The 14,006-nt window shown below is 46.1% G+C and overlaps 2 protein-coding genes across 2 annotated transcripts in view; one reads left to right on the top strand and one right to left on the bottom strand.

Annotated features, from left to right (window-relative positions):
* The window catches only part of LOC118856516 (collagen alpha-2(VI) chain-like), a 115,150-nt gene that overhangs the window by 43,433 nt on the left and 57,711 nt on the right, over positions 1-14,006 (top strand).
* LOC118857047 (histidine-rich glycoprotein-like) lies at positions 4,883-13,748 on the bottom strand. The gene is made up of 4 exons (XM_036767639.1): positions 13,535-13,748; positions 11,511-11,550; positions 6,398-6,609; positions 4,883-5,154 (listed from the first exon to the last, which is right to left on the bottom strand). Exons 1-4 carry the CDS (start codon positions 13,610-13,612, stop codon positions 5,131-5,133), a joined length of 354 nt encoding a protein of 117 aa, XP_036623534.1. The 5' UTR covers positions 13,613-13,748; the 3' UTR covers positions 4,883-5,130.

Here is a 14,006-nt window from a genome sequence, read left to right as displayed (position 1 = left end):
CTTTCCCTTCATCATTCCCACGTTAATCCTGATGAAATCCAGATTATCAACCTTCCAGTCCCATCTTCGAGATGGATTCTCATGTTCCCTTGACCACCCCCACACCTCCGTAGAAGTGAATGCAGAGCTTCCAGGAGAGTGAACAAATAAACAGACACATAATCAGAGCAGCGCTCACCAGTGCTGGTGGGGAGCCTGTCTCCCTCCAGCCCATCTCACGCACACAGCAGAATGCTTTTCCTGGAGCACGATGGTCGCCTCACCACCTCCCCACACCAGGTCCTGCAGGGCCTCTCTCATACCTCTTGCACCCATTATGAGCATCGTGGCCTCCTATCCAAGACCACCGAGCAGGCAGACAGACTGCCTCCTGCAAAACCCTCGGCCCAGGACCCCTGTCCCTGCCCCCTCCTACCCAGGAGCCTCTCCCCACCTCCTCGCCAAGGTCCATGATGAGGGAACTTGAGCATTCTACTTCCTTGCCCTTGCCCCGTCACCCCTTTGGAATCCAGCCCCAAGTGCCCGTTTCTCATTGGATGGCTCCGTGCCTTCTTGGCACTCCTACATTGCTTTTCCTGCTTGCTGGGATTGCTGCTCGGTGCCTTTCCTCCATCGGTGCTTCATCTGCCACGCCTCGATTTCAAGAGCAAAGATCCCATCCTTCTCGTGTAGTGGAGGAGGGCTGCACACACTCGGTACCGCATAAGTGCTGGTCCGTTGCCTCACCCCCAGCTACAGAGAGCCTTGTTCTTCCCAGAGTGGTGCCCCTGTGCTCGTCTCCTGCTCGCTCCCTGCACTTGGGTCTGCCTTCCCTCTCATTGCCACCATGTGCCCCCTCAGGAGTGAGCTCGGTCCTCCCTCAGAAAAGGCAGTTATGTCAGGCTGTTGACCTCATGCTGTTCCTGACCTGGGCCTGGGATAAAACTCCTGATGCTGTGTTTGCTATAGTTAGGACCCCCACAACATGCCTGCCGACTTCCTACAAATCCCACTGGGGCTGCAGACCTCCTCCTCACCTCTCCTCTTGGCTGTCCTTGATCCCCTTCCATGAGAAGCTGTGGGATCCCATGCCTGCCCCCTTGTAGTTACATGTGCCACTGGGGGCATCAGGCTCAGCCACACAATTAAAATCCAACACATTTCTTCCAGAAACAAACTTTGTGACATTTGACCAATAAACTTTTTCCTTGCCTCCCAATGCAAACTGGCTTACAGTTTTGATTGGTTCTAGAGGGTGAAATGGGCATGAGACCGTTGTGATCTTTCCTTGTTCACCTGCCCATCGGGGACCTAAACATCTGTGTTCTTCCCACAGTGAATCCTGGGTCACCCGGCTAAATAACCCAGAAATTCCATACTCCACCCTCATTTATCCACAGATGACTTATCCCCTAATCTCAATCCTTATTATCCTTTGTGTTAGATGCAGTGCAGTTAGGCAAACTCAGAATCAGTAGAATGACTAGATCCCAGAGGAGTCATTAACAACAGAGATGGTTTGCTTGGGTAGAGGTCTTCAGCATAGGGCCCCAGCAGACTGTGCCAGTGATGCAGAAGAAGGCAGAGATGGCAGGCATGCTTATCAAACTGGCAGGTGACATGGAACTGGAAAGGAGAGCTAACCCACCCAAAGACAGGCCCTGCCAGGTAGGAATATGGCTTGAGTCTACTTGATGAGGGCACAGTCTCTGGGAACCCCCTTGAATCTGGAATACAGTCTCTGGGAGCCCCCTTGAACTGTCCTTGAATCTTCCAACTGGATCTGGCCTTCCCCTAAGGCCACAAGCCTCACATTATCATTAGGCCCAAATCTCTACCTAGCCTCGCCCTTTATTGTCCAGCTACTTCCCCACCCTTGATATGCCTTCAGCTACTTCCCACCCTTAATCCCATTACCTCACTTTGCCCTGCTTGGACTTCCCCTCAAGACCCTCCCTAAACCCCTCCTCTAGTCACCCCAGACCACCCCTCAATCCCTCCTACAATCTTTGTGTATATAATCTCCATCTTGCCTCCATGAAGGTGCTCAGATTCAATCTAATTCAGTAGGTTGAATCTGGCCTGCTTGTGGAAACAGGAGTCACAAAGGGGGGGATTTCTTAAGACAGCCCATTGTGGTGAATCCCTAATAAAGTTTCTCTTTTCTCTTGGGTGAGAAGGCTTGAGTCGAATTCTTTCGGCAGGACCCGGTGCATCAACATTTTGGGGTGTCAAGCACCTCTCAACCTTTTACTTCTTCATATAGAAATGAAATTTGAGACAAAAGTTCAGCACTTGGGTTCAAAAAATAAATTTCACAACTACAGAATGGAGAAAGCCTAGCTAGAAAATGATTTCTGGGGAAAAAGACCTGAGAGGTGGTATGGACTATGAGCTCAAAAGGAGTCCATGGTATGATATGCCCAGTGATGGAGCTAACAGCCTAAACCATACTATGTGGGAGAGGGTTCATGCTCAGAACACAGGAGGGGATAGGCTCACTGCTCTCTGCCCTGCTCAGAGCACATCTAGAGGACTGGGCTTGGTTCTGGGCATTGCTGTTTACTAACTGTGTGACGCTAAGCAAGTCACTTGACTTCTGTCTGCTACCATTTCCTCATAATAATTTCCTGATGATAGCACTTCCTTCTCTGGGTTGTTGTGAGGATCATATGAGACAATATTGTAAAGCATTTGGCAAACCTGAGGGTGCTATACAAATGCTGGTTATTGTTAGAATCATTAGCAGCAATGCTGGAGAGAATCCCCCCAAAAAGAGGGGAGGAGTGAGACTGCTAAGGCTCAGATAGTCAAGACTCATGAGGAATTAATGCAAATTATAAGACCAAGAATCATTTCCCAAAGGAGACAAGGTCAGAGAATATGAACAAATGATTCTCAAAGAAGAATCACAAACAATTTTTGACCACATAAAAGATTGCTCCAAATCACTAATAATTGGGAAAATGAACACCAAGACAACTCTGACTCTGCCTCTCACACAGGACTCACCAAACTGACAAAGAGAACAAAAGACAGAATGTGGGGATGTGGAAAGTGAATACACGTTGTTGATGGGACTGGGAATGGGTCTAGTCATTATGGAAAGCAGTCTGGAATTATGCCTTTGAAAAAATAACTAAAATGTCTGTACCCTTTGACCCACCAATGGGTGTATATGCAAGGAGGGCAGAGATGGAAAAAGCCCATATGTGCCAAAATATTCATAGCAACATTTTCTATGATAGCAGAGAACTGGAAACAGAATAGGTCCCCATCAGTGGGGAAGTGTATAACAAATTGTGATGCAGGAATATAATGGAATATTACTGTGCGTTATAAAATGAGAAATACGGAGACTTTAGAGAAACATAGAGAGATCTAATGGAATTGACATAAAGCAGCAGAATCAAGAAGACCATAGAGATGAGTACTACAGGAATGTGAATGGAAAGAAAAACAAAACCGATCCCCATCATTAGAATGACTATGCTTCCCTCTGGAAAAGGAGGGAGAAATGCCCCCAGCCCTAAATGCCTCTTTGGCAGAAGGAAGGGATGATGATTCCAAAGCACAGATAGATTCTGCCCTCTGATTCCCATATAGCCCCACATCATCTTAATACACAAGGCAACTTTTTCTTTTTGTTTTGTATCTAGACTGTTCTTTTTGAATTATACTCATGGGGCTCTTCCCACCAAGTATCAGGGAAGTATGAGTCTTTCCTTCTTGAGTTAGAATCTCTACTTTATCCTGCTTGTGATCCATACTTAATACATTTTTTGTAGCTTTGAGTTTTACCACTGCCTTCTTTCCTGGATTTTATTTCCTGTGAATTTCTATGGTGTTTTTCCTCCTACAATGTAGCTATTGCTTATTGCATGTAATGCTGTGTGTGTATGTGTGTGTGTGAGTGCAGTTTTCTATCTCTCATTTTTTTAATTAAAGTCCTTTGCAGATTTTAATTAGATTTCCAAGATTTCATTTTTACCATTAACTGTTCTTATCTTTGGCAAGGGGCTCACCATTTCCGTGTTTGAAAACTCTGGTTTAGAAATACAAATCCCATTCCCTGACAGCATCTCCTAGCCTGGGAGCTTCATAATGGGAGCTCAGATAACATGTCTTATCCAAATTTTGGCCCTCCCCTCATGTATACATTAAGTGCTTGTCTCGGATGGGTACTGATTAAAAAGCACACTCTTTGCCAAAATGCCAGGATCACTAGGAGCAGATGCCAAATGGAAGAGGACAGAATTGTTTGGGGAAGGAAGAGAAGCCATGGGCAGAAATGGCAGGACAGCAGGCTATGGTGATGATGTGGTGACTATGGACATGGCATATGCAGCAGCTTCAGCATCAGTGCCAAGGGTTCCTGAGCCATGCCAGGAGCTACAGAATGGGGTGTACAGGACCAGAGATCAGCTGGATGCATACCAGGCATGTGGACATGAGCACAAATGGGCAGTTCTTCAATCACTAAGCATTTTTCATGCACTAAGTGCCCACTAACACGGCACCTAGACTCCAGGAAAATGAGGCCACAAAAGGAGGTGCCTGGATACTGCCATCCCTGGGATTGCCAACTCCACTCACACTATTGAGATATCCCCTCCTGGTGGGGTGATTTTTGTTCCTTAATGACTCAACTTGCAAATAGGTCAATCCCATTTCTCTTCCTTAAATTCTACATAACAAGTATGATCTGTCTTCAGATGTATAGCAAGTGTTCATTGCTATTGGGTGAACTGAGTTTTCCTAAGGGAAAGCTAGAAATGCAATGAGTTCCTGTGTTGGTGGACAGAGGCTTCTGAGTGGTCACAAACAGGAACTGTACCAATGTTATGAGAAAGAAGTTTCCCAAGACTAAACCTGGCATACCTGGCCATAATAAGAGCTGACACACAGTGCTTTCTATTTATTAGCTCATTTTCTCCTCACAGCAATGCTATGAAATAAGGGCTTTTAGCACCCGCATTTGACAGATGATGAAAGTGGGGCAGACAACGGTGAAGTGGCTATCCCAGGTGACAGTGGCAGAATTCGAATCCAAATCTTCTTATCTGAATGCATGTGATAAAAAAGTAGAGAGATCCAGGAACTCAGCTGAGCACACCAGTCACATGCTTGCTGTTTGTTGAATAAATGAGCTCAATTCCATGAAAGATGGAATCCCTGTAAGATGAAATATAATGGAATGTCAGTAATAGGAAGGGTCCTTTATCACTGTCACAGCCTCTAAGTCCAGTGTGGTCTTCTAGAGGGAATAAGAATGACCGTGATCAGGCTTTACTTGCATTCAACAATGGGATTTCACTGGAGAATTGAGATGGGGTTGAGTTGTAGGTGGGAATTGTCTTTGGCACTGGGAGAGGAAGAGGCTTATCCAAGGTCACACTACCTTTATGTGTCAGGAGCAGAACTCAAATCCAGCTCTCCTTGACCTTGCTATTAGCTCTCTATAAATTACACCATACCACTTCTCTATTATTGTGTTTTTGGTCAATATTCTTCACTCTTAAGGAGTGATTCAACTATCATCTCCATTTTGTGGACAAAGGATAGAAGTAAAGCAGTTAATTCAAAGGATCAGGTCTCCCAGAAAGTACATGTAACTTGGACACAGAGCCCCAGAATCTAAGTTCATGGCTTCCTTAAGGTTCTCCAGAGACTGGACCTCGTCCCAATCCACAGGATTGGTTGATCTTCAGGTTTTCTATTTATTTGTCCGCTCCACTTATTTTAACAGCAGCCTATCCTGGAATATTTGCCCCCCATCTCCCTTCTCTGTCCATTTGCACAAAGATTGTCCATCTCAAAGAACTAGCAAGACCATGGGTCTGGCTAGTAACCAGGGGGAGATAGAAGAAATCGCAAGAGTTGGACCCACAAGGAAAGAGCAGGGGCATAATCTGGAGGTCCTTTTGTCCATATCTGGACAGGGGAGGTAACATTGAAAAGGTGAAGCAAAGAGGAAGAATGAAGAAAGAAAAGGAAGAAGGATAAAGCAGAAAAAGGGAGCATAGAGGAAGAGAGAAGGAAAAAGGGAAAAGGATGGAGGATAAGCGGACACAGTTGGACTGGGTTGCCTCTGAGGCCAGGAGGAGGCCTCACTCCCTCTAGAAGTATGGTCTTGTTTTCCCCCTTGTAAGAAAAGTGCCTCCTGCCACTAGGATCTTGCACTCCTTGTGGGGGAGGGGGGGGTCCTATGATGAATGTTCTCAGGCTTCTGGGATGGGGCTGTGAGCCAAGAGGGTGACCCAGGCCCTCAGAATGTCCCTTGGCTCTTCATTCCACAGGGTAGTCTCTGACTCAAGGGTTACATCAGAAGAAAAAGCCACCAATATTTCATTTGCCAGCTTCCTTCTGAGGATACCGGCTCTATCAGAGTTGCCTCAAACTCACCCTGGAGACTCACCTTATAGTGAATATGTTTTTGATGCCCGCCTGGAGGAGGAGGAGGAGGAGGAGGAGGATGGCCACAGGGTGGTGGAGGAGGGCAGTGGGGTCCTCCTGGGCCCATCCATGGGCCATGTGGAGGACCACCGGGGTGGTGGTGGCCATGATGGTGGGGGCCGTGAGGGTGGGGGCCATGATGGGGGTGCCCACCTGGCCCCGGGGGCGGCCCTCCTATTTTTAAAAAGAACAACACTGGTAAGATAGTTTACAATTTCCTTCTCTTCCCACCTAAATAAATTCACCAAGGCCCTGGCTTCACAGTCCAGACCACCACAGGAGGCTGCCTGCCACACAAGGCCTACTAAGCCACAGGAGGTTGCCATGCCTCAGAGCACTGAGGGAGGCTTTTGGAAGCCTCTGGGGAATCCTTCCTTGCCTTCCCTGTCTAGACCAGGCTTATATCAGCCACAGGTGCATGTGCCCATTCCAAGAATTATAATGTTCTTCCCGACCACAACAGGATGATGTACCTGGAAGACAGCTAATAGAGTAGGAGCTGGAAGCAGCCTCGGAAGCCACCTAGTGCATGCAACCTCCCCATTTGACAGATGAGGAAACTGAGGCCCAGGCAGGAGAAGGGACTTTCCAAGGTCAACCAGTGACCGAGGTGTCAGAAGTAGAATGGAAAGCCAGATGTTTTGACTCTAGAGCTGTACTGCGTTGTTCCCATAATAAGTGATGGTTTGAAAAAAAATAGAATAATAAACGAGGTTTGAGGAACGAGTTCATCACCCATCCACAAAGGCCTTCAGAAAAGAATTCTCTTTCCTATAGAAATGACACAGCACAATGAAAAGAGTGATGGTTATGGAGTCGTAACATCTGGGTTTGAGTCCTGACCACCACTTATTAGCTAGGTGTTAGAAAGTGAGTCACATGATCCATTTACTTATTGGTAAAGTGGAACCAAGCTGTACCTTATAGACTTTGACATGAGGCCAAAAGATCCAATATTCCTGCACCAAGTGGTTGGAAGCCAAACAAACCACAAATAACTGATGACAGAGTGGAAGAGCACCATGGAAGACTATCAGTGAGAGGCAGTTTATCACAACAGGAAGAGAAGAGGATTTGGAAAAGATTCCAGTTCCAAAGCCTGGCTTCCCCAGCTAAGATCTTCTGCAAAAAAATCCTTTCCCAATGCCCCTTAATGTTAGGGCCTTCCCTCCATGGAATTCCTCCAACTTATTCCATACATTGGTTGTTTCTACATAGCTCTTTGCCTTTTGTTTCCCTTTAGACAGTAAGTTTCCTGAAGGCAGGGGCTGTCTTTTAGCATTCGTTATATCCCCAGCACTTAGCACAATGCCTGGCACATAATAGGCCCTTATTAAATGTTTATTGTCTGGGACAGAGCCGAGATGGCGGCTGGAAAGCAGGGAGTGGCTTAAGTTCTCCCCCAGGTCCCTCCAAACACCTGCAAAAACATGGCTCTGAACAAATTCTGGACCTGCAGAATCCAAAAGAATAACAGAGGGAAGTTGGGATCCAGCCTAAGACACCCTGGATGGTCTCTGGGAAGAGTCTATCACACAGAGCTGGGAGCAGAGCAGAGCCCAACGTGGGCCCCACCAGGACCAACCAGACTGGAAGCCTTGTGGAACAGGTGTAGAGCCCTGAATCAGGGAGCTGGGGCAGTTACCAAACTTCCCAACCCACAAACACCAAAGACAACAGAGAAGGTTAGTGGGTAGAACTGCTAGAACTAAGTGAAAGGAGTGCAAGGTCAGCCCCAGCCCCAGGGGCATGGTAGTGGTACAGCTGTGAGGCTGCTTCCAGCTGCAATTACTTCTTGCCCCAGGCCCACCAGGTGGGAGGAATTAAGCAACAGATCAGAGCAGGAGTGCAGAGCCTGCTTGGATCTGAGTTACGGTCCGGGTAGGCGGTTCTTGGGGGAGGACGAGTGCTGGTGTGGCAGAGCTTACTGTGTAGAAGTAGCCCTGAAAACAGCAGCACAAGGCCGCTAAAGCTTGGGACAAAGTACTCTTTACTCTACAAGCAGTCATACCTTTACAAAAAGCTCAAGGGTCAAGTAGTTGGCTGGGGACATGAACAGACAGTGAAAACAGACCCAGATTCACACTCAGACTTTGGAATCTTTTCTTGGTGACAAACAACAAAACATACAGTCAAAAGAAGTCAACAAAGGCAAAGAGCCTACATCAAAAGCCTCCAAGAAAAATATGAATTGGTCTCAGACCATGGAAGAGCTCAAAAAGGAGATGGAAAAGCAAGTTAGAGAAGTAGAGGAAAAATGGGAAGAGAAATGAGAGTGATGCAAGAAAACCATGAAAAACAAGTCAATGACTTGCTAAAGGAGACCCAAAAAATACTGAAGAAAATAACACCTTAAAAAATAGACTAACTCAAATGGCAAAAGAGCTCCAAAAAGCCAATGAGGAGAAGAATGCCTTGAAAGGCAGAATTAGCCAAATGCAAAAAGAAGTCCAAAAGACCACTGAAGAAAATACTACCTCAAAAATGAGATTGGAGCAAGTGGAAGCTAGTGACTTTATGACAAATCAAGATATTATGAAACAGAACCAAAGGAATGAAAAACTGGAAGACAATGTCAAATATCTCATTGGAAAAACTACTGACCTAGAAAATAGATCCAGGAGAGATAACTTAAAAATTATTGAACTCCCTGAAAGCCATGATCAAAAAAAGAGCCTAGACACCATACTTCAAGCAATTATGAAGGAAAATTGCCCTCATATTCTAGAGTCACAGGGTAAAATAGAACTTGAAAGAATCCACCGATCACCTCTTGAAAAAGATCCCAAAAAGAAAACTCCTAGGAATATTGTAGCCAAATTCCAGAGCTCCCAGATCAAGGAGAAAATACTGCAAGCAGCCAGAAAAAAAACAATTCGAGTATTGTGGAAACACAATCAGGATAATGCAAGATCTAGTGGCTTCCACATTAAGGGATCAAAGGGCTTGGAATATGATATTCCGGAGGTCAAAGGACTTGGGATTGAAACCAAGAATCACCTACCCAGCAAAACTGAGTGTAATGCTCCAAGTCAAAATATGGATTTTCAATAAAATAGAGGACTTTCAAGCTTTCTCAGTGAAAAGACCAGAGCTACAGAGAAAATTTGACTTTCAAACACAAGAATCAAGAGAAGCATGAAAAGGTAAACAAGAAAGGGAAATCATGAGGGACTTGCTAAAGTTGGACTGTTTTACTTACATTCCTACATGGAAAGATGATATTTGTAACTCATGAGACCTTTCTCAGTATTAGGGTAGTTGAATGGAATATACATATACATAGACATAGGGCACAGGATGAGTTCAATAGGAATGGATGATATCTTAAAAAATAAAATAAAATTAAGGGATGAGAGAGGAATATATTGAGAAAGGGAGAAAAGGAGAGATAGAATGGAGTAAATTATCTCACATAAAAGTGGCAAGAAAAAGCAGTTCATTGGAAGGGAAGAGGGGGCAGGGGAGGGGGAATGAGTGAATCTTGCTCTCATTGGATTTGACTTGAGGAGGGAATGTCATGCACACTCAATTGGGTATCTTACCCCACATGAAAGTAGGGGGAAAGGGACAAAAAAGGGAGAAAATAAAAAGGAGGGCAGATAGGGGGAGGAGGTAATCAAAAGCAAACACTTTTGAAAGGGGGCAGGGGCAAGAAAGGAAATTGAATAAAGGGGGACAGGATAGCAGGGAGGGAAATATAGTTAGACTTTCACAACATGACTATTTAAGGGAGTGTTTTGCATAATGATACATGTGTGGCCTATGTTGAATTGTCTGCCTTCTTAGGGAGAGTGGGTGGGGAGGGAAGAGGTCAGAGAGTTTGGAACTCAAAGTTTTAAAAGCAGATGCTCAAAAAGAAGGTTGTTTCTCATGCAATGGGGAAATAAGATATACAGGCAATGGGGCGTAGAAATCTATCTTGCCCTACAAGAAAGTAAGGGGAAAAGGGATGGGGGGAGGGGAAAGAGGGGATAGAAGGGAAGGTTGACTGGGGAATGGGGCAATCAGAATATATTCCATGTTGGAGTGGGGGGAAGGTAACTCAAAATCTTGTGGAAATGAATGATGAAAACTAAAAAATATCAAATTAAATAAAATCATTTAAAAAATGTTTATTGTCTGACTGGCCTTGCCACTTACTACCACTGTGACCCTGAGCAAAACATTTAGCCTCTAGGGCCTCAGTTACCCATATGTAAAGTGAAGAGGGTTAGGCTAGATGACCTCTGAGATCCTTCTCCGAGATCCTCTAAAGCTCCTAAGTCTGGGAGGTGTGGTCTGGGATCTGCATGGATGGAGAGAGGGAAGACTCCCTCTTCCCCTACCCCCAAGAAATCACAAGTCCTGGAAATATGGCAGTGCTGTCACTGAAAAGCCAGATCCTAGATCATCATTGGAAAGCTACTTTCTAAATGTTGAAGAGTCGTCCAACCATCAACATCCATCTGTTTGGGACTGGGCGTGTCCTTTCAGTGGGGTACAGAACTTCCATTGAGGAAACTCCCTCTCCCAATGCAGATCTGCTCATTTGACAGTTAGAAGCTGGAGAGCAGGTGTTCTTCCCCTGGGGATCCATGGAAGGGGCCTGTGAACTTGGGTGAGAAAACAGCTCTGCCTTTATTTTCACTAACCTCTAACAGAGATCTAGTTTTTCCTTCAATCATTTAAAAGACGCATTTCTGAGAAGGGTCCACAGGCTTCCCTAGACTGCCCACAGTGGGTCTAGGACACATACAAAAGCCTCTGCTTTACAGAGTTGCCTGCGGAAATGGGAGATCGCAGGACTTTGGACCTTCCCAAGGTCATACAGCCAAGATATGTCAGAGATACAAATTGAACTTGGTTGTCCTGGACTCCAAGGCCACCATTCTGCACTAGAGTACCTCATAATCTGTTATTGGGTGGTAATTATTTTTTAAAATCCCTTACCAGCTCATGGATGGCCTTCCTTATGGTACCCCAAAACCATTGGTGATCCCCCCGAATTTGCCAACTTTCAATCATTACTGCATCCCTATATGAACTTTGTGGCCCTAGCACAGAGAAGAGGAGCTGGACGTTTGAAGCCTTACCTGGATGGTGATGCCACATTTCTGCCTCTCCTTTTGCTGCCTAAAATACAGAAGGACATGGTAGTTATTAGGATGTGAAATTCTCATCTTCTCCCTCTGGCTTGCCCCCAGTCAAATAATGTCTTATGCACATTAGGAAGAAAAACATGTCCTTCAAAGGCCCCTCTCTCAATAGCTTCTTGAGGGTACATCTAACCTGCTCTTTGTAACCAGTGTTTTCTAATATTTATCACTTGGAAATGTTCAGGACAAGTCTTCCATGACTGTGGATGGCAAGTGGGATAAAGGAGACAGACTAATGCATGTCGCAACACAGAAGAAAAGAACACAGTTGACTCTGTCCGTTGTTGGCAACTCCATCACTGGGTCAATTATCATTCCCATATTACAGATGAAGAAACTGAGGCCTCCACACCGGTAATATTGTTGAAAATGCACCCAGTTCAGCAGGTTTGCTCTGGGTTCTCCAATTCTTCCAGTTCCCTGGAAAGTTATTGAAGCAGTAGCAGTTGGTAATAAGGACCTCAAGAGGGAGAACTCTTTCCAGGTTGGCTCCATTAGTAAGTCAGCTGCACTTGCCCATTCACCTTAGGTCAGGAACTGGATGAACCAGCAGATGGCACCACCAATGCTGAGATGCTTAGAGTATGGGTGCTAACACAGACTGTGCTGGCAGGGCTCCTGTCTGGTAGGACCATGATATCCTCTCTCGTATATCTGAGAGGTCTGCTCCCTTTTCTCTCCAAGTGTGTTTCATGCATCATCTCCAAGATCCAGACTTCAGTCAAGGCTTATGTCAATCTCATTTTCTTATTTGCAAATAGTAGGATAAGCCCCTACTATGCGGCCTGCTGGTCTACCTCAACTGAGCCTGGTCAGCAGTCCTCAGAGATCTGGTACTAGAAGGTCTTTGGTCTCTGCTATAGCTTGGCTCATGGACTGCTGTCCAAGGAAGCTGGATTCTCAGATCGATCCACCCCAACTGTGGCTTGAGAAGCAGAAGAGGATATAAATAGGAAGAAAATCACAAATAGATTGGAGACAGGAAGGTGGAATCTTGAGTGCTTGAGGGAGTGTGGATGGCCACATGAAGGATGAGGATCACAGAAGAGGCTCCAGGTTAACTGTGCTCAAGGTGGACCATGGGAATGTTTGTAAGGACTGGAACAAGCCTCCAGGTACATGCTGAAGAGCAGTGCTGGCCACAGGGCAGGGGACAGGGAAGATGAAGCTGAACTCACACTCCTTGGAAAGTCCTGACATCCCCCATTGTGGACTTTGAAACCTGTTTCTTCCCTTCCCTGGGATGTATTTATTTCTATGTGGATGTGACATTTCCTCTGACAGAATGTATCCCATGAGAGCAAAAACTGTTTCTCGTTTGTATCTCCACCACCCAGCACAGGGCTTGGCATGTAGTAGGTGCTTAACAAATGCTTGCTTTTTGATTGATGCTTGAGGATCATGCCAGTGTGGTGCAGGCTTAGGGAGCTTACCAAGCTGGAAAAGCTCCAAGTACTGGCCAGCCATGGCCTACATCTGTGGACCAGGCCGCCTGAATTTGGAAAGGCTCAATACCAGAATCATTTTGGCCACGGCAACTGACAAGCATTTAAGTGCCTACTGTGTGTCAAGTCCTGTGCTAGGCCCTGGGAATATGAAGGCAAAGATGGAGAGACAGTGTACACACATAGATACAAAATGCAGAGAAGGGGATTAACAGAGGGAAAAGACCATCTATTGAGGCATAGAAGGACTGCAATTGGTGTTGATGAACGACACACCCAGACTGATGGAACCACAGATGGCACCCAACCTGGTCCTGGCCCAGCTAGGACAAATCACCTCAGGAAATTCCTGTGAATTCCACCTTGCTGCCTGGGCCCCCAGGGGCAAACTCTGAAGATGGCAAAGTTGTGGCCCTCATCCCACCTCTCTCCGGGAACTGCTGACCCCAGGGACCCAGGGCCTTCCTGACACTCATCCTTACCCTGGCCACCTCTCTGAATATCTCCTCTACCCACCTTCAAGTCTGCCTGCCCTTGACCATGGGACCAATCTGACAAATCAGGGCCTACAACCCCTTCCAGCTCACGATGCATTAACAGTGAGGGAGCAGCTGCCCTTTCTCTGCCAAGGAAGGTGAACTTTGGACTGGAAAGCACAGAATAAAGGCTTGGGCCGAGATAAGCAGGGAAATAAGCAGCTGGGCACACCCAGCCCGGGTAAGCCACACCCTCCCACACTGAAAGAGCTGGCAGGGGTGAAATGTTGAGGCCCATGTCCTACAGGGCTGTAGAAGGGCAAGATGGTCCAAAGTGGGAAGAGAATGGTTTTCTGCACACTCTCAGGCAGCAAACTCAAACTTGACTCCCAGAAAAATCCCAGAACACATTATTAAAGGAATGGTCAGTGAGCCACAGAAAAGGCAGCAGAGATCCCACAGACCTGTGTGGCTTCATCACAAACAGGCCACACCAAGAGGATCCGGGTCCC

Source organism: Trichosurus vulpecula, chromosome 7 (assembly GCF_011100635.1).
Source record: "Trichosurus vulpecula isolate mTriVul1 chromosome 7, mTriVul1.pri, whole genome shotgun sequence".
NCBI lineage: Eukaryota > Metazoa > Chordata > Mammalia > Diprotodontia > Phalangeridae > Trichosurus > Trichosurus vulpecula.
The sequence above is the reverse complement of the archived record's forward strand: the minus strand, read 5'-3'. Positions and strand labels throughout refer to the sequence as shown.